General features: G+C 45.7%; 1 protein-coding gene across 1 annotated transcript in view; it reads left to right on the top strand.

The window, feature by feature from the left end:
• TNFRSF11A (TNF receptor superfamily member 11a) overlaps nt 1-20042 on the top strand; it is a 93915-nt gene that overhangs the window by 60504 nt on the left and 13369 nt on the right. The window contains exons 4-6 of the mRNA XM_083188054.1: nt 9981-10124; nt 10951-11044; nt 11585-11658. Coding sequence (XP_083044180.1) covers nt 9981-10124; nt 10951-11044; nt 11585-11658 — 312 coding nt within the window. The remainder of the gene's footprint in view (nt 1-9980; nt 10125-10950; nt 11045-11584; nt 11659-20042) is intronic.

The following is a 20042-nucleotide window of genomic DNA, read 5'->3' as shown; positions in this document are numbered from 1 at the left end:
ATATTCCCTATAGTGTCTAAGCATCTGGGCTATATGTAGGCTGATTCCGACAGCGTGTGTTTTTTCTGACTTCAGCAGAACCATCATCTCCCTGGCGCCACTGCCTGAGCCGAGACATTAAGGCGTACATTTACTAAGATGGGAAATCTATTGAAGATGGGATATTGCCCATAACAAAAAAAATCTGATTTTACAGTACTTCTTATTAATTAAGCACTGTCTAGAAGACAATAGATAGAATCTGATTGGTTGCTATGGGCAACATCCCATCTTCATTTGAACTCCCATCTTAGTGAATTTACCCCTAAACCCCGTAGACACGGTGTGATTCTGCCTATTTTGCTTATATAGTCAAAATCGAATCGACATCGATCGGGTTTCAGCCGCATTCCATGCCAATTCGATCACGATGATCACTCCTGCCTCATCAAAATCAAATAGAAAAATAGACTGTGCAGGCAAGACTATATACTACATATCTGTACTGTACAGTCCAAATTGAAGTGTTACCTTGCCCTGCGATTTGATTCCGATTGAATTGGGATAATAAGGCAATTGCACCTTGTATACACCCCTAAAGTCTCCCACCTACAATATGATTTAGATAGGTCTGCTCTTGGGTCTAACAATGCAATCAAATCAAGGGGAATTACAGCCAGACCACAGGGCAGAAGGCTGCCTTTTTAGTCTGAGCTCTTTGAACTGCTTACACAGGGACATTACAATACAGTTATACTAAGTGTACTTAGATTCAATTATTATAATGCGCTGAAACTATTGGAAAACAGGCTATCTGGTTGTGTACTTCTGCTACATGTCCAGCTGTGTCTACAGCCGACGCACCGGTGGCACATAATATGGCTTGCAGGAATTGCCAATAATGACGTCACAGCCTGGCAGACAAATTCAAAGGCCCAGCCATTTGTGAAGTCTGGCCAGATATAGGGCCAGATTCTCTAAGGTTCAAAAGTGATAAAATGGAGAGTGATAAACAGCCAGCCAATCAGCTCCTACCTGCCATGTCACAGACTGTGTTTGAAAAATGTCAGACAGGAGCTGATTGGCTGGCTGTTTATCACTCTCCATTTTATCACTTCTGAAGCTTAGAGAAATTGTCCCTGCAATATCCCCCAGAGATTAACGTCCGGGGCGACGTATTACCAGCCTTCAAGGCGTTTATTCACCCCGGCCACTTCACCAGCTCAGGGCTAGCTTTGTCCTATCCCCCACTGTGGGGACAACGCTAGCCCTGCATCTGGCTTGGGCTGCGCTGGAGATCTCGCGGTTTTAGCGAGATCTCGCGCATGCCCAGAAAGCGGGCCGGGGGGGTGGACGGACTGCGAGTGCGCATGTGCGGGTCGGCGAGGGAGCCGATAAGGAGAGCCGTTCACACTGGGGATAACGGCTCTCCTTATCTGCTTAACACATCTGCCTATAACGTTTGCCCGCTTCTCCACGTTATGCTAGAGAAGCGGGTCTCGTTATTCGCCAAACGTTATAGGCAGTTTAATACATCTGCCCCTTTGGGTGAGATGTACTAAGCCTTGAAAAGTGATAAAATGGAGAGTGATAAACCACCAACCAATCAGCTCCTACCTGTAATTTTTCAAACAGCCTGTGACATGGCAGGTAGGAACTGATCGGTGGGTGGTTTATCACTCTCCATTTTATCACTTTTCAAGCTTTTACATCTGGCCCTGTATGTGCTATCAATGAAAAATATGCTGTACATTGTTTCTGGTTTCCTTAAATGAATTAAAGCTTCTCAAAGTGAAAAGTGAGATTGATGTCCATAGCAACCAATTAGATTCTGTTTATCATTTCTCTGTTGCATTTTTAGACAATTATAGAATCTGATTGGTTGCTATGGGCAACATCCCCTCTTTTCACTTTTAGAAGCTTTAGTAAATTTACCCCTAAGTGAGTGTCAACGTAAACAGATAAGAAGACTTAGATGGTTCATTTAAAATGTGTTCACCAATGAATATTGGGGGATATTCTGGTTCACTTGCAAAGGCAAATTCCTTCTCAAATGGACAAAACCATGTGCACTACAAGGGGGAGGGGGGGCAGATGTAATTTGTGCAGATAGAATTAGATTTGGGTGGGGTTCTACTTCAAAGTGAGATCTATATTGCAGTGTAAAAATAAAGCAGTCAGTATTTTCTCTGCACAGAAACCAAATAACTCACCCAAATCTAGGGGGTTATTCTGGTTGGTGCGGCCAAACGTGTGTACGTTCCATATTAGCGTACGCTCTCCGTACGCGGCCGTTGAGGTTAAGTCCACCCACAAATCAGCCGCATACGTACGGCCAGAAACAACGTCGAAGGGGAGTGGCGTACAATTGAGCGTACGCCAACGTACACGGACGGATCAGCCCTTAGACTCCGACAACTGGCGTACAACAGAGCGTACGCCATCGTTTACGGACGTCTCTCGTCCGTCTTCCCACCGACTTCTTGCGGCCATCTGGGCGTACGCCACCGTGCACGGATGGGTCTCTATTGTTTTCAATGGAAAACTCAGCGTATGTCACCGCTCATGAGAGTGAGCGTACGTCCGTGCACGCTGGCATACCCTTCACATATATGGACCTGCAAATCTTGCCTTTCAACTATAATGAAGACAATTAATTAATTATTCTAATTGTTATTCAATTATTGTTTTCTATTAACTCAATTGTCTACCTTAATAAACACCCTAATAAAACAACATTTTAACCCTCATTACATGTATATTTGTTATGTTATTATGTGGCATTTTAATCACTATCTATGTGTCCCCACATTGCTTTTACTTTTAAATAAATTTATGTTGGTGTTTGTGTGTATGTACTAAATTATGTCCATAATTAGTTTGTCCAAAATGTGTAACATGTATACCTACCCTGATGTTATGTGTGATGTTTTAATCTAACAACATTAATCTTTCATGCATTTTCACTATGTGTTATTTAACTCAAAAACACACACATTCACACAGCAATCCTCACCTCAAATTACAAAAATAACTTACATTACACATCTGTATGTACCTGCCCTTACAAATCTGCAAACATATTTTTGATTAACAACACAGGCAACTTCTCTCTGTACATACATTTTTATTTTTTAAATACAAACATAAAAACTTTTTGTAAAAACTTAAATGCGGGCCTCCAGTTGGGCAAAAAGGATGTGCAAATACAGGAGGGTCAGGAAGATCTCCTGAATTATCGCTGCCACCTCCTCCTGGTGCTGTTCAGTGTCTGTAGTGAAGGGGAAAAAAAACATTATAATTAATATATAATATACACAAATGTTTGTTGTATTTGAACATAATAAGAAGTTGTGAGTTAAGTGTGAAGGCCACATACATTTTTCAACTACATTGAAGAAGGGTATGCTGTAAACACAGTACAAAAAACTAATATGTAAACACATACTGTACATATTACATAACATTAAATAGATTCCTCCTTCTTTGATGAATGTATGCTGTATCCCAATTGGTAGTTTTGTTTTGGGGGACTCACCTCTAACCTCACAATTAGGCTGTGCTATTTAAGGGTTATGACATTGTTTCGGCTTAAGCACTCCTTACTATTTTAAATTTAGGACATTGCTGTACAAATTATAGGCCTAAAGCTATGTTTGTAAAGCATGCATCCGCATGGGCTCACACACTATGAACAAAACAATCTATAAATTAATGTTGCACATCATGCTGGGAAGTGGAGTTACCCAACACCTGGAGCCACATAACTACAACACCACTAATGTTGGATATGTCATTGGATGTACTGTTATGTCAATTATTCAAGGGTTGAGGCATGGCCACACTCAAAAAAACCACCAAGGGGACCCTTGTTCCTGGAGAAGGACAGGCCACAACTCATGGTCGCCAAGCAGTGATATGTTGCAACTAATGTTGATGTTGGATACACATATGTGGTTGTTGTGATTGTTTATGTGTAGAAATGTGTAGGTAAACATTAGACACATTATTTACTTACGGCTAGTTGAGCCATCCTGCTCGCCGCTGGTTGGGTGTCCAATGGTTGGGGGGGTCAGGAGCAAGGGGGATGGGATTGGACTTGGGAAACAGGTAGTGGGTTGGAGTGGGGATTGGAGAGGTTTGGGGGTGGGTGGTGGGGAGGTGTAGGGGGGTTGGAAATGGGGTGGGGAGGGGGTGTTGGTGGGTGTATGGGTGTGGGTGGGGGTAGGGGTGTGGGTGGGGGTGGGGGTAGGGGTGTGGGTGGGGGTAGGGGAGTGGCTGGTGGAAGGGGATGTAGAAATGGGGTGGTCACCAGCAGGTCCCAATGTCTCCTCCTCTTCCTCCTCCTCTTCCTCCTCCCGGGCTGCCTCCTCCCGGGCTGCCTCCTCCCGGGCTTCCATGCGTGCCCTTGCGCGTGCTGAAATGTTCATGTTGATGGCATAGAAATCGAAGGTTGGGTTTCATAAAAATTGGGGAATGAAAAATTCACATTAGTCATGCTCATAACCTTACAAATTATCATTTCTGTTATATTTCATACATTTATCATGCTAACTAATTGATATGCTACACCCAAAAACAGAGCGACTACATATACACCCCTTATACACCCCTATACACCCCTTATACACCCCTTATACACCCCATATACACCCCTATACACCCCTTATACACCCCTTATACACCCCATATACACCCCTTATACACCCCATATACACCCCTATACACCCCTTATACACCCCATATACACCCCATATACACCCCTTATACACCCCTTATACACCCCTTATACACCCCATATACACCCTATATACACCCCCTATACACCCCATATACACCCCATATACACCCACATACTCATGAACATATTTATAAAAAGTACAGAAATCATTGCAAATAAAACGCAGACATACTAGTAAATAAAAACTTACATCGGGCAATATGGCGGCGAATTGAAGAGAGCATCACTGGCTGCCGCCGGCGCAGGTCAGACAAGCGCCGCTTCACTTGGGCCAGGCTTCTGCGGACTCCGATCCGGGCGTATATTAGCCGGCGGGCAGCATTATATGCCCGCCGCTTGTCCATGTTGGACACATATGGGCCCCTGGGCCCCAGGCGCCTGTCCATCACTTCAACCAAGGCCACCAGCTCCTGGTTCGAAAAGGCGTTAGCCCTGGTTGAAGACATATTGGCAATGGTGCAGTTATTAATTGCAGGTACATATATAACTTTTGGTGCTTGCTGATTGGTCTAAAAACTTGTTTGTTTAGTATTAACTTTATTAATCCTTCTTACATTAACAAACTGGATGCGAATAGAAACTTACGCGGACCGTTCTGATATACACACACCATAACCAACAGTATGCTTTCAATTTATAGAGAGACGTACTGTATATACAGTGTGCTGAAAATAATACACGCAACCGTCTACTAATAAATACGCTGATAAAAAAAGCACAACACAACGATTTCCATGGAGAGACGTACTGTATATACAGTGTGCTGAAATGAATACACGCAACCGTCTACTAAAAAATACGCTGATAAAAAAAGCACAATACAACGATTTCCATGAAGAGACGTACTGTATATACAGTGTGCTGAAAATAATACACGCAACCGTGTACTAATAAATACGCTGATAAAAAAAGCACAATACGATTTCCATGGAGAGACGTACTGTATATACAGTGTGCTGAAAATAATACACGCAACCGTCTACTAATAAATACGCTGATAAAAAGGCACAATACAACATGTTGGTGTATGACAATTTCATACTCATTACATATGTAAGGAAAGCATTATAACGTGATGTTTTTAAATGTGATTCAGAAAGCATACACGAACTCCAACAGATACCACCTGACAACACTCATCATTGGAATGACAGGTGCACACATTTCACCATGTAGCACACAATGGTCCACAACCTGTGTATGTGCATGTACAGGTGAATGTTCAGGTGCGTTGAGACCTGCGTAATTTAAGCGGGAATTATCGCTGGGAAATATCGGCGTAAATTAGCTACTACATTGCGGGAAAAATATACGCCCCCTTGTTCATGGCGGGAGATTACCATATAAATATTCAGTCAGATGCAGGCCAGAATTGCTGCAAACATGTCTAGCTCAGATGATTCCGCAGCTGAGGACGCTCTACAGAGAGCAAGAGCAGAATCCTTGCTTAAAAGGTTGAGGCACAGGGAGCAGGAGAGGACAAGGAGGACCCAAGAGCAAGGGGGCCCCTCACTAACAGCCACTACTGCAATGCCACCAGCTACACAAGGGCCAAGCAACCAGCCAGAACAAGAGGTTGCATCTCTCCAAACAGGTGTGACCCAGCAGGTGCATGGTGAGAGAACTGGGGCCACCAGAAAACGAGCTGCAACATCTAGGGCGAGGACTGAGCAGGATACCACCACCAAAAAGAGAAACCCTGCATTTCTAGAGGCAGAATTGAGAATTTTAGTGCCCAGGGCACGAGAATGGATCGAATTGCCAACCAGGAAGCCGGGTGCCAGTGCAAAGAGAAACCTTTGGGACAAGATCACAGAGGAAGTGAACCAGGTGTCACCAGTGGTCAGAGATTGGCTTGCAGTGAAGAAAAGGCAAGTGTGTTTCTCCCCCTGATAATGTCATATGTGTGTACATATGTTACATGTATGTTTTGAGAATAATAGAAAGGTGTGTTTGTAGATAGTGCTACACTTCAATGTCACATGTGAACACAACCATGTCTAATAACCCACATTTATATATGAAACATGCACCATTGGTGTGATGTGAGGTTATGGGCACAGTTCTGCTCATGTAAAGTATGTGATGGGACAACAGAAAGTGTGTTGTTGAAAAAGAGTTGTTGTAACACGTTCCATATGATGCTACTGAAACAAGAATGACCAAACTGTGCACATGTAGCTGGTGAGAAACTACACATCCCAGTATGCCTTCCCATAGTTAAATTACTCCATAATAACAACACTGTCAAGCTATGGTGGAATGTGTAGTTTGACACCAGGTGGAGGTGCATAATTTGGCCATGGATGATGTCATTTCTGCATAGTGATCTATGTATGTGCATTTAGTGGCCTAATGAATGAGATGAGACACTGAAATGCCTCATAATGGAGACATTAATGTGTGTGTGGGAAACATATGGCTAAAAAACATAAGATCACCCACACTAGCAAATGTAACGTAGTCATGATGTTCACTAGCACAGTGGTGCACATATCTCATGGTGATATTTGTATTTTTTAACTTGTAGGTGGTCAGACTTCAAAACTACACTGAAGAGGAAGATGACTGACCGGTACAACCACAGCATGTCCACCGGGAGGGGGCCTATGCCAGATCATTTGGAATATACCCCCCTGGAGCAGGACGCCTTGGATGTTATTGATGTGGCCGAGGTCAGGGGGATATCCAATATGGATAGTGAGCTCCCGGTGGAGGTCTTTGCTGCTGTTTTTGATGGTAAGTCACAGTAGTGCATTGTATTTGGAAAGATTTTTTTTAGTGCGTATGTGATGGTGACATTGTTTTCAATTATTATCCTAGAAGAAGCAGAAACACAGGATGAACCGGCAGCATCTTCCTCTGCAGAGCCACAGGTGGAGCAAGTGGTCCAGCCTCCACCAACACGACACCCCCAGCCACAGGACACATGGGATGCCAGGTGGATGGTGATACTGGAGAGGATGGAGCAGCGAGGGGAGGAGTCTGCGGTCTGTCAGCAGAAGGTTATGGAATTTCTGGCAGATTGGAAGCCCACAAAGAGGCAGCAGTGTGAGGCCTTAAACCGCATCAATGACACTCTGGCGGCTGGCATGCAAAGCATTGTCCAGCAATTCAGCCGCCAGAATGACATTCTGGTGGAGCTGCTCACCACCGCCAGGTCCCTAAGGGACAATCCCCCATCTGCTGGCCCACCCCAAGCTGCTCCCCAACCTTCCACCTCTGCTGACCCTCCTGTGTCCAGTAGGGGAAGGCCGCGCAAACCATCAGAGCCAAAGGCCCCTGTCCCCAAGGCCCCATCTAAAAAGGGGAAAAAAGGGCCAAAATAATGACACCTGGTTCACTTCCTCTGTGGTTGGACCCCAAATGTTTAAATTGCACTGGACATCCACTTCCTGAGTTGGCCATCGATCCATTTTCGTGCCATGGGCATTAAAGTTCTTATTTTGACCTCTAGAAATGCAGGATAAATTTTTGGTGGTGTGTATCATGCTTAGTATTCACCCTGGTTGTTGCAGTACGTATTCTGGTGTCCACATTTCTTTCACCATTGCATTTGCAGGGTAACACATGTTTGGAGATATGCAACCTCTTGTTCTGGCTGATTTTTATTTTTGTGTATATTTTATATTTTATTTTTATTTATGACATTAAAGTGGCAAATAAGCTGTGATGCTGAACAGCAAATAAATTTATTTTCCCAATTACAACACAATTGTTGTATGTGTAATTTCTTGTGTGAAACAAATAATACATTTATGTGTACTTACTGACCAGGGTATTTTTGAGCATTTCTTGAAGTGTGGTAGAAGTTTCCCATGTGTAACCCTCTCCATGGCCATTCACATGTTCATATCCAACTTTTCCCTGCTAATTAGTTTGTGTCAGCACATGTGCAGAGCAACTTAATAGGTGAGAAAGCAGTTTGTGTGCAGGTGAGGTAGCTCCTACATTAGTAGGTAAAAGCAGGTCCAGAACAATGATTTCCTCATGGAGTGGGTGAGGTAGACAAACAAGGGGCAAAAGGGACATTTGTGTAGGAATGCATATGTGTCCTCCCTAAAAAAAGATGTGTGAATCGGCCAAACATGATAAAATTGCTTGTGAACAAACATGTTTAACTATTTAAATATATATGAGTTTACAGTGTCATAAGCAGAAGTAGGAATCCTTTGTTAGAGAGATGTGAGTGCAATAATGTGATTGGTGGCATCTTACATCCAGAGTGTAGTAAAATCCAATTCATAGCAGATCAGAAAGTGGTACAGGTCGGTATTTTGGGTACTATACAAAGATTGTGCGCAAAATAGTGGGCATGGGCTTAAAACATTGCTGAAACATCCTTTGTAGGTGTTAGGTGTGGTTTATGTTATTGTATCATAAATACGAAACCTATGTTTGTATTAGAGTGAACACGTTGACACATGTCGACTTGTGTAGATTGAGTGTGCTACTGTGTAAAGTCTATGAAAGCACGTAGTGAATGTGTATAAATGTTTTACAAATACCTACCTTAGCATATATAAGCAGGTCTTAAAAAGATTCTTACCTTAAATTAAACAAACCTTTAAATGTCGAGAAGTATACAAAGATAAGCTTCCAAGGTGTTTGAGTGCTGTGTGTGGCTTGCAGGTAGTGAAATAATGGTTTGGACTTAATAGACTGCAGCATTGCTTATTACATTCAGGTGTATGTGTTTGAGTAGTAATCAGTGTAAATTAGCAAACCCAGGCGTCCGCTGTCATGCGGTATCTGTAGGGGTGGTCTGAGGTGGCGGTTGGCGGCCGCCTGTTTTGTGTCCGAAATGAACGGTGCTTTAGCCGATCGAGCGGTAGTAGCACCGTTCCTTTTTGGTGCAAACCCCCGTGTATGCCCATGTTTACGCCCATTTTCCCTCATTATTTCGGCCGCTCCCCTCAACACGCCCCTATGCCGCCCACAATGACCGTACTCTCGCGTACAGGTTTTTTCGCATGGAAAGACCCGTCCGTGAGCGTTGTGGAGTGGTCGCGCCTGCGTATTGAAGATGGTACGCATGCGCAGATGAAAAAAAAAAACGGAACGTACGCGTACGGCCCAGCCGCACGAACCAGAATAAGGCCCCTAATTCTCTCTGCACATGTTACAACTGCCCCCTGCAGTGCACATGGTTTTGTTTATCTGAGAAAGAATTTGCCTTTGTGAGTGAACCAGAATAAGGGTCATTGTCTAATATGTCATATGTAAACCCATCAAAAAATTTATACTTTTCTCTTAACAGGGAGCGCATTGATTGAGCTTCACAGTGGGAACATAACCCATCCCCGAGAGTGTATGTGCACAAAGGGATACTACTTTGACACAACACAGTATATATGTATGGAAAACAGAAAATGCCCCCCTGGATTTGGAGTGCAGCCTCCCGGTGATTATTTATGTTAATTACTAAGTAGATTTTAGTTATTTACTATGTTATTTACTAAGCTTATAGACCTGAGATTTATTTATCCACAAATGTACTCTTCCCCATTGGGAATTTTCAGGAGAGTGTATTATATTGTATACCGTATTGTTATACTAAAGCTGACCCATGTCCAGTAAAAGCGGTTTCCATTATACATGTGATTACAGTACTCCAGTTTTTAAACCTTCCTTCAATGCTTCAGTATACAGCATTGTATACTGTATTCACAAAGGCAGTTTTTATTCTACATGTGATCACACTAGCTTTTCTCTGCTGTTTACTGCTATTATTTTACATGGTTTCAAAAAATATTTGATGTTGTTCATGCAATTACATACAGTAGTTAGGGGCAGATTTATTAAGCTTGGAGAAGAGATAAACTGGAGATAAAGCGGAGAAAAAGTAAAAGGAGATAAAGCACCAGCCAATCAACTCCCAACTGTCTTTTTCAAACACAGCTGATTGGCTGTGCTTTATCTCCTTTTACCTTTTCTCCGCTTTATCTCCAGTTTATCTCTTCTCCAAGCTTAATAAATCTGCCCCTCAGTGCCTTGCTGTGAGAAAATACATTTACTAAGTTCATTTCAGTTGGATAAGAAGAGAACATTAATCAGTAGCTGGGACAATGTTGGCAAATCAGAATGTGCTAGAATTTTAGGCAGCGTTCACTCTCTTACAGTACATAATATTAATATTATTTTCACGATTATTATTATTATTATTCTCAGCCGTACATCCTTGCTATCCAGGCATACATCTAAAGACTTGTAATTATTGTCTACTTTAGTTCAACGAAATAAAAATACGATATGTGCACCTTGCAATGTGGGATTTTATTCCGACTCCTCATCGGCAACAGACCACTGCAAGCCCTGGACAAAGTAAGTCATTCATATTGCATTAGAAATTGTAAGTATATAATTAGCATGAGCACTTTTGATTGTGTCCCACCTGCATACCTTGTTGCCTTCAGGACAAGAGTACAAGTGACCTGTAGGTTCTCTTTATTTAGTTAAAAGCTAATCAAAATGATGGCTTCTGCAATGTGCTTTCACTTTGAGCTGTGACCATTTTTACTTTGAGCTGTGACAGTTTTTAGCCCACAAATTCTCCACTCCCAGTCCCTATCTGCTCCTACCTCCGATCTCTGCATATCCAGCAAGTTTGAAACAGATCAGAAGATCTGAAGCGATCTGAAGCGATTGAAGTTCTGATGGAGAGCGACAATTTTTCTTTGCTTAAATCCTCAGTAAATGGTGACATCTGTCTTTAATCACATACTGAAATTCAATGGTGATTCTTTTTGTGGCTTGGGATTACCATCCTTTAGTTTTATATGTAATGTATTTTATCTGTACTTACTATTATGCTTAACACTAATATTACATCATTATAAGAGCCCCTTGTTTCTTCTCCCACAGCTGTACAGAAGAGATTCTGCCTGGCACTAACGTTTCTGATGCAGAGTGTAACCATCAACCCAACCAACCTGATTGTATGTTACATTCTTATATATATTACATTGTAATATGTTACAGTAATATTGTTAACTAGGTGATTCATCGTGCCCTACGGGCAGGGCTTAAAGTGGTCATGCAGAGGTGGTGGAACTAATTTCTCTATGCAACCTAATTACTCCCCCTCCCTTACCCCCATTAGGCAGGTACAGGGCCAGTGGTAGGTTATTTAGCACCCCCCTGCAAACTAGAATGTTTTTCTGTGAGAATTACTGTGCAGGGCCAATGTAGAGGTTAAAATGTTCCACCTCACCATTAGAGGTGGTGGAACTCAGTTCCACCCAGTTCCCCCTCACTTTAACCCCTGCCTACGGGCGCTCTTCACACAGTCGTAAGGGGCTGCGCCCCCTTAATTTGTGAACGTTTGTATTGTGAGAAATATGGTTATAATCAGTGCTCGAAGTGGAAATTTTAAAGTGGGGGTATGGAAAAATAAAGGTTATATTTATGCGCGCGCCTTCGAAAAGGGGGCGTGATCACTGAAAAAGGGGCGTGGTCATATTCTCAGATACACATTTCCCTACAGTGCGAGATACACATTGTGAGGGTACGAGTTCCTCAATCACTCAGACACCGAGCAGATGAAACCAAAATATGGTTTATTTTTATCACAGCACACGAAAGTAGATGAAGACAGGAAAAAGAGGCAAATGTAGCATATAAACGTTATCGGGTAGCAGGCCCAAACAGACAGTCCTTGTATAGTCACAGTCCCAGATCAGTTCCACAGGGCAAACTATCACTTATCCACACCGCAGTGATAGCATATAAGTCCACACGATACCTAGACAGAGCATAACCTCTTAGTCCAGGACAGTCCATCAAAAAAAATCTTCCTGGCTTGTGTGCCAGTCATTTTAAAAAACTTCCAATTCCCACGCTTCTCCATACCATCAGTGGGCTTGCACTCAATCCCTATTGGTGGATTCAAGTCAGGTTTATCCCCCCTCCCAGGTACTGCTGCTGCCCATCTGCTTCTGCCCCCTGCTGGGGTCGGTTCCAGAAAGTCTGGAAGTGGCCAAGATATGCATAGCAGAGTCAACCCAAGATATAAAACACAGTCTGATTACATTATGTGGTGGTCACCCCCTGTGGACAACCCTCCTGTTGATAGTAGGGGAATTTGATCACCCCCTGTGGTGATTGTCCTTCAGCTATCCCCCTCATGTAAACAGCAGGAACAATAATCGGCTGATTACATTATGGGCTGATCACCCCCTGTGGTGGCCGGTTCCACAAAGTCTGCTAGAGCCCAGAGGTTTACAAAGAATTGTAAACCCCCCTGGGGAGATTGCCAATGGTACAATGCTTACATGAATAAAGTCCTGGGAAATACAGACATTACATTTGAGGTGGGATTATACAGCCTAATAATATATGATCTGGAACTACACACACATATAGGGGTATATAGACATATATGGAGAACAAGAGGGTACCGACGGACTAAAATAGTACATTAATTACTACACCTAATAAAATATAGTAATTACAGATTTACAGTGAATCTGATAACCTCACATTCCTTCCCCTACTATTGTAGTCCCGGTACCCAGCTGTTCAGGAACCAATAACAACCTGGAATAGCGGGATGCAGAGCCGAGAATCTGGGGTTTGGATATACCACCTGAGTCCCACAGGGTGACATCATACCAAACCCATCTTGTAAAAGGCGGCTGGTTTGCAGAACCAGCAAGGGCATGATTACAGTCTAAGTCATACATTGGAACTAACAAAGGCTGTAGCAATTCCTCTTCTTCGGATTCTGGGTACCCCCCCTCTGCAACATTGTAACCTACTAATACTTTTGCCTCGGGCACAATGGGGCAGGGACCACTTTCCACCTCCCCCTCTTGCCCAAGGAACAGGGGCCGAACAGCAGGCCAATATAGGGGCTCTGGCCCTGGCACTTCCACCACCCCGTCATGTCCTTCCTCCCCCAAACCCAAACTAGGGGCATGGCACATTTCAGTCCAGCATTTGGTCTCAATGTCCAGGGCTGAGGAGGGACCCTCCATCACAAACAATTCCGCTGGTGGCTGCAGGACAGGCTGTGTCAGCTCTGTCCCCTTAAAAGCCAGATGCTCACCTGCAGCTACTTCTGCGCACACCTCCTTCTCCGCGATAGCCTCCTTCCCCAGCTGAGTATGCTGGGCAGCCCGAAACACGACGTCATCTGTGACTGGTGGGCTGGTGGCCTGGATGTTGTTGGATACTCCTCTAACCACGGTGATCTCCTCCTGGGCGCAGTCCTCATAGATCCCCTGGCAGCAGGTTAATAATTCTGCATCTCCCACCTCAGCAAAAGGGAAGCAGTAGTGCAGCTCCTCCTGAATAACCTCCTTCACTTTGGGGATAACCTCCCCCTGTAGAGAACACTGAGCAGCTTCCTCCCTAGGATGGGGGAGAAGCAATTGCAAACGGTGCCTTTCATCACGCCCCCTGCGACACTGATCTTGCCATGCTGGGGTATCCAGGAGCCCCCGATCAATCGCCTCTTCCTCTGCCACCACGAAGCACTCCTCCAGACACTGCAATTGTTCCCACACACTCAACTGTGCACCGAAATGGAGAATCCATGCTCGGTAATCAGCAAATGCATTTGTAGGATCTCCCTGATCGTGAAGGATCTGCTGAAGGATTTCCCCGCGAGTGCAGGATCGGATGGGTATCCCTCGCAGCTGACCTTCTGCTATCAGCTCCTCCATACTCATTTCTTCAAGGGCAGTTAGGGGCCCCCCTGACAACGACCCTTCTCTTGCAGTAACAATTAATTCTGTGGCAGACCCCTCGGTTGTCTGCCCAGATTGCAGTAGCCCCCTTCTAGACCTTTCCTCTGGTTCTATCTGGGGCATCAATGTATTCTGGACTTGTCCTTCAGCCTCAGAATATTGTCCTCTTTGTAGCATCTGGGTAACTGTAGCAATCACTTCCTCTGTAAATTCTACAAACTCTGGCTCTCCCAGCAGATTCCAAGAGGTGGCCTCACCTTTACAGTGCAGAAATGCATCCCCCAGGTAACACAACTTGTCCTGTATGCTGGATACTCTCCACCCGCTGACCATCTGCTGAGCGTCTTCCCAGTACTTCCAGATATAATGCATTTTCCTGACAATAAATAACAGATCCGGCTTCCCAGCCTGCCGATACACTGAAGAACCTCCATCCCTGAGCTCCTCTGCTACAGGGGTCTTGAGGCATCGATTTTCTTTCCTTGGAAACATTTTCCCTTTCCACAGGAATGACACCTGCTCACTTGCTGAACATCACCTTATTGCATTTTCCGTTTCCTTACATATGGTCTGATCCTCTGTTCTCTGTGCTTTCTGTGCTCGAAGGTTGGTGTCTGAATGATCCCACTGTCGCTGCCGCCAAATGTGAGGGTACGAGTTCCTCAATCACTCAGACACCGAGCAGATGAAACCAAAATATGGTTTATTTTTATCACAGCACACGAAAGTAGATGAAGACAGGAAAAAGAGGCAAATGTAGCATATAAACGTTATCGGGTAGCAGGCCCAAACAGACAGTCCTTGTATAGTCACAGTCCCAGATCAGTTCCACAGGGCAAACTATCACTTATCCACACCGCAGTGATAGCATATAAGTCCACACGATACCTAGACAGAGCATAACCTCTTAGTCCAGGACAGTCCATCAAAAAAAATCTTCCTGGCTTGTGTGCCAGTCATTTTAAAAAACTTCCAATTCCCACGCTTCTCCATACCATCAGTGGGCTTGCACTCAATCCCTATTGGTGGATTCAAGTCAGGTTTATCCCCCCTCCCAGGTACTGCTGCTGCCCATCTGCTTCTGCCCCCTGCTGGGGTCGGTTCCAGAAAGTCTGGAAGTGGCCAAGATATGCATAGCAGAGTCAACCCAAGATATAAAACACAGTCTGATTACATTATGTGGTGGTCACCCCCTGTGGACAACCCTCCTGTTGATAGTAGGGGAATTTGATCACCCCCTGTGGTGATTGTCCTTCAGCTATCCCCCTCATGTAAACAGCAGGAACAATAATCGGCTGATTACATTATGGGCTGATCACCCCCTGTGGTGGCCGGTTCCACAAAGTCTGCTAGAGCCCAGAGGTTTACAAAGAATTGTAAACCCCCCTGGGGAGATTGCCAATGGTACAATGCTTACATGAATAAAGTCCTGGGAAATACAGACATTACATTTGAGGTGGGATTATACAGCCTAATAATATATGATCTGGAACTACACACACATATAGGGGTATATAGACATATATGGAGAACAAGAGGGTACCGACGGACTAAAATAGTACATTAATTACTACACCTAATAAAATATAGTAATTACAGATTTACAGTGAATCTGATAACCTCACACACATTGCCCCCCCCCCCCAGTGCCAGATACACATTACCCCCCCAGTGCCAGATACACATTGCCCCCCCAGTGCCAGATACACATTGCCCCCCCAGTGCCAGATACACATTGCCCCCCCAGTGCCAGATACACATTGCCCCTCAGTGCCAGATACACATTGCCCCTCAGTGCCAGATACACATTGCCCCTCAGTGCCAGATACACATTGCCTCTCAATGTCAGTGAAGCTTTCCTTCCCTCACCTCTTAGAATCTCAACGGTGGCTGTCTTTCAGTCCTGCTGGCCAGAGATGGATGCTGCAGATAGATTGCTGCCGGGCTGCGGCAGGCGCGGGGCAGAAGTACTGTACGGACGACTGTACAGTACTTCCACCCGGTGCACGCAGCAGCCCGGCGGCGATCTATCTCCAGCATCCATCTCCACCGCTGAGAGTCTCTATGCCCAGGGGCGGATTGGGATTGAAAAGCAGCCTGGGAAAAGTATGGTAGCAGCCCTAATGGGGGGTGGGGTAGTTTGAGTGGGTGGGGTCTGTTGAGGGGGGGGGGGTGGAATTACTCCTCATTAGGCTTGTTTTTGAGTTGGACACTATTGCGGCCTTCCTTGCATCTTCTTTGTATTTTCATCTGCATTTCTTTGTGCTTGAGTCAGACCCCTCTATACCGGCCACTACACTACTGTCCCCTCTATACCCGCCATTACACTGCTGAAGTTGATGAAGGTTAGTTTTAGGGGGGGATGTTAAGGTTTAGGCTGCGGGAGGGGAGATTAGGTTTAAGTGGAGGTTAGGGTTAATGAAGGGAGGCTGGGGTTAACAACAACAGGAGAGGGTTAGGTTAAGGCATCCCGAGGGGACAGTTAGGATTAGGCTATGGGAGGTGATGGTAAGGTTAGGCTGCGAGAGGGGAGGTTTAGTTTGCTGGAAGGGAGCTGAGGGTTAGGCTGCGGGAGAGGAGGGATAGGTTTAGGCTACTCGGGGGGACGGTTAGGGTTAGGCTGCTGGAGGAGATGGTTAGGATTAGGCTATGGGAGGTGATGTTAGGGTTAGGATGCAAGAGGGGAAGGTTTAGCTGCAGGAGGGGAGGGATAGGGTTAGGCTGCCGGAGGAGACCATAAGGAATAGGCTTTGGGAGGTTATGTTAGGGTTAGGCTGTGTGAGGGGAGGGTTAGGGCTGAGCTACTGGAGCCTGGGGAGGGTTAGGATATGGGAGGGAGTTAGGCTGCTGGACAGGAGGTTAGGATTAGGCTGCTGAAGGGGCGGGATAAATTGTGGGAAGGGAGGGTTTGGGTTAGTCTATAGGAGGGGAGGATTAGGCAGCGGAAGGGGAGGTCAGGGTTTGGGTTAGGCGAGGAGAGTGGAGGGTTAGGCTTTGAGAGGGAGATGGTTGGGGTTTAGATTGTAGCAGGGGAGGGTTAGCAGTAGACCCAGCCTCCTCTCCCTTTACCCCCAGCAGTACAGCTTGCCTCCTGTACTCCCCAGCTTGGTCACAATCTATGCCTCCCTGCAGTTCAGCCTGCCTCTTGTACTCTTTCTTCCCTGCTACCCGGGGGCAGGCACAGGTGATGTCTCCCTGTACAGCCTGCCACCTCTTAATCACCCTCCCTGCTGCGATCGCAGTGCATAGCCCTCACCCCCACTCACCTTGACTGTTGCTCGTGGCCTGTGTTCAGGGGAGGCAGTAGTCTGAGGTGTGCGTACCCATCATGGTCCCTGGTAATGTCAATGAGTCCCTGTAGCTGGCGGTGATGTGCAGTTGGTTCTGTCTTCGGGAAGAAGATGGCGCCATATTCCTCAAGGTGGCGGAGCTCTTGCAGTACAACAATAAATAATAATGCTTGAAAAATGACATACCTCCACTGCACTGACAGCACACAAACATGCACACTGATAGCACGCATTCATACATACATACATACATAGACACTGACAGCACACATACATACACACTGACAGCACGCATACATACACACTGACAGCACGCATACATACACACTGACAGCACGCATACATACACACTGACAGCACGCATACATACATACATACATACATAGACACCGACAGCACACATACATAGACACTGACAGCACACATACATAGACACTGACAGCACATATACATAGACACTGACAGCACACATACATAGACACTGACAGCACGCATACATAGACACTGACAGCACGCATACATAGACACTGACAGCACGCATACATACATACATACATACATACATAGACACTGACAGCACACATACATACATACACACTGACAGCACACATACATACACACTGACAGCACACATACATACACACTGACAGCACACATACATACACACTGACAGCACACATACATACACACACATATACCCCTGGGATGTCACACAGCAGCCACTGGGTCTTCGCTCTTAAAGCTGGGCAGCGCAGTGCACAGGTGTTGAGGCCAGGTCATGCTGGCTCTTTACTGCCCACCTGTGCAGCTAAAGCCAGGAATGGTTTGCCAGGAGCAGACAGCTGGGGTAAAGCTGCATACGCCGGCTGGCCAGTCACCAGAGGGGCTTTTGGTCCGGGCTGACCAAGGTAGCTGTGAAACTGGCCAGGCTGAGGTTCAATGGGACTAGCCCACCAGCAGAGGTCCCTCAACCTGTGAACATCCTGCGGACCCCTATAGCAGACCCACACATGGCAAATATGGCATACATATACAGCATGCCTACAAACATACATAAACACAAAGAATACATACACAGCATACTTTCATATACACAAACACATATAGCATAAAAACACATTGCATACATACAAACAAACACAGCATTCAAAAACACAAAGAACACACAAAGAAAATACCTGCTTGAAAACATACATACAGTACATACAAACATACATAATACACACATAGCAATCCTACTTACAGACTTCAGGCTGAAGAGGTGAGCAGTCTGCCCTCCGGAGTTCTCTAGAGCATACAGGAAGTGGGCGGATCTGCTGCTGCTGCCTCTTCAATCTCCAAGGCTATGCAGGTCCCGGCTCCTAGCAATGCTGCTGCCGCGCTCTCATTATTACGCAGAGGCTGAGCACTGCAGGAAGCTGTAAGTCGGAAGAAGCACGACTGCCAGCCGGCCTGCAGCCTCAGCAGAAGAGGATAGGGTCTATGCCATCCCCCGGCCGGCGCTGCGTCCAACGACGCTGCGTAAAGTAAAGGCAGTGTGCAGACGCTAGTCTGCACACTCCTATTACTTAAAAAAAAAAACTGACAGTGGAGAAGTGGCGGTATGGTATACCGTTGTATACCGCCCCACTTCGACCACTGGTTATAATTGTATGAAAGATGGCCTGTATTGCAACTTGAGTTATAGGTGAAATGTGTTAAATAGAGAGCATATGATTTGGAAGGGGGTGTGCATTGTTTTGTTTAATTAAAAAGCGGTTACAGAGTAAGATGTACATTGATAGTGTGGATGGTACAGTGACATTTGTGGGGGTGTGTGTGCGTGTTGTTTAGGTGTGTGTGTGTGCAATAGTATAGTAGGGTGTTTTTGAGTCAGCGGCTCCCCACTGGCGGAGGTCACGACACAGGAAAACAGGAGGCTGAGTAGTGATAGGGTTGTGTGGGCATATGGGGGACTAAAGAGGAGCATGGGGGACACTGTGCAGCTTCTGCCAGTGGGTGAGGGTCCAGCGTGGCAGCACAGGAGTACAGGAGGGGGGGTCCGCGAATAGTGTGAGGGGGGCACGGGGGGCGCAAATCTCGGGAGGGGAGTCGCAGAGGGTGGCGCGAATAATCGTGCGGGGGGGGGTCTTTGCGAATGGAGGGGGGTCGCGGGGGGGGGGTGTTTGCCGTGAATCGCGGGAGGGGGTCGTGGGGGGTGCCGCGAATCACGGGGGGGGGGGGCGTGGGAGGGGGTGCGGGGGCCCGCAAATTGCGGGAGGGGGTGCGGGGGGCTGTGAATTGCGGGAGGGGGGAGCAGGGGTACTGCGAATCGCGGGAGGACGGCTGCGTATCGCGGGA

The sequence above is a fragment of the Crinia signifera genome, chromosome 5, assembly GCF_055691185.1.
Source record: "Crinia signifera chromosome 5, ASM5569118v1, whole genome shotgun sequence".
NCBI classification, from domain to species: Eukaryota; Metazoa; Chordata; class Amphibia; order Anura; family Myobatrachidae; genus Crinia; species Crinia signifera.
This window is presented reverse-complemented; position numbering and strand designations above follow the sequence as displayed.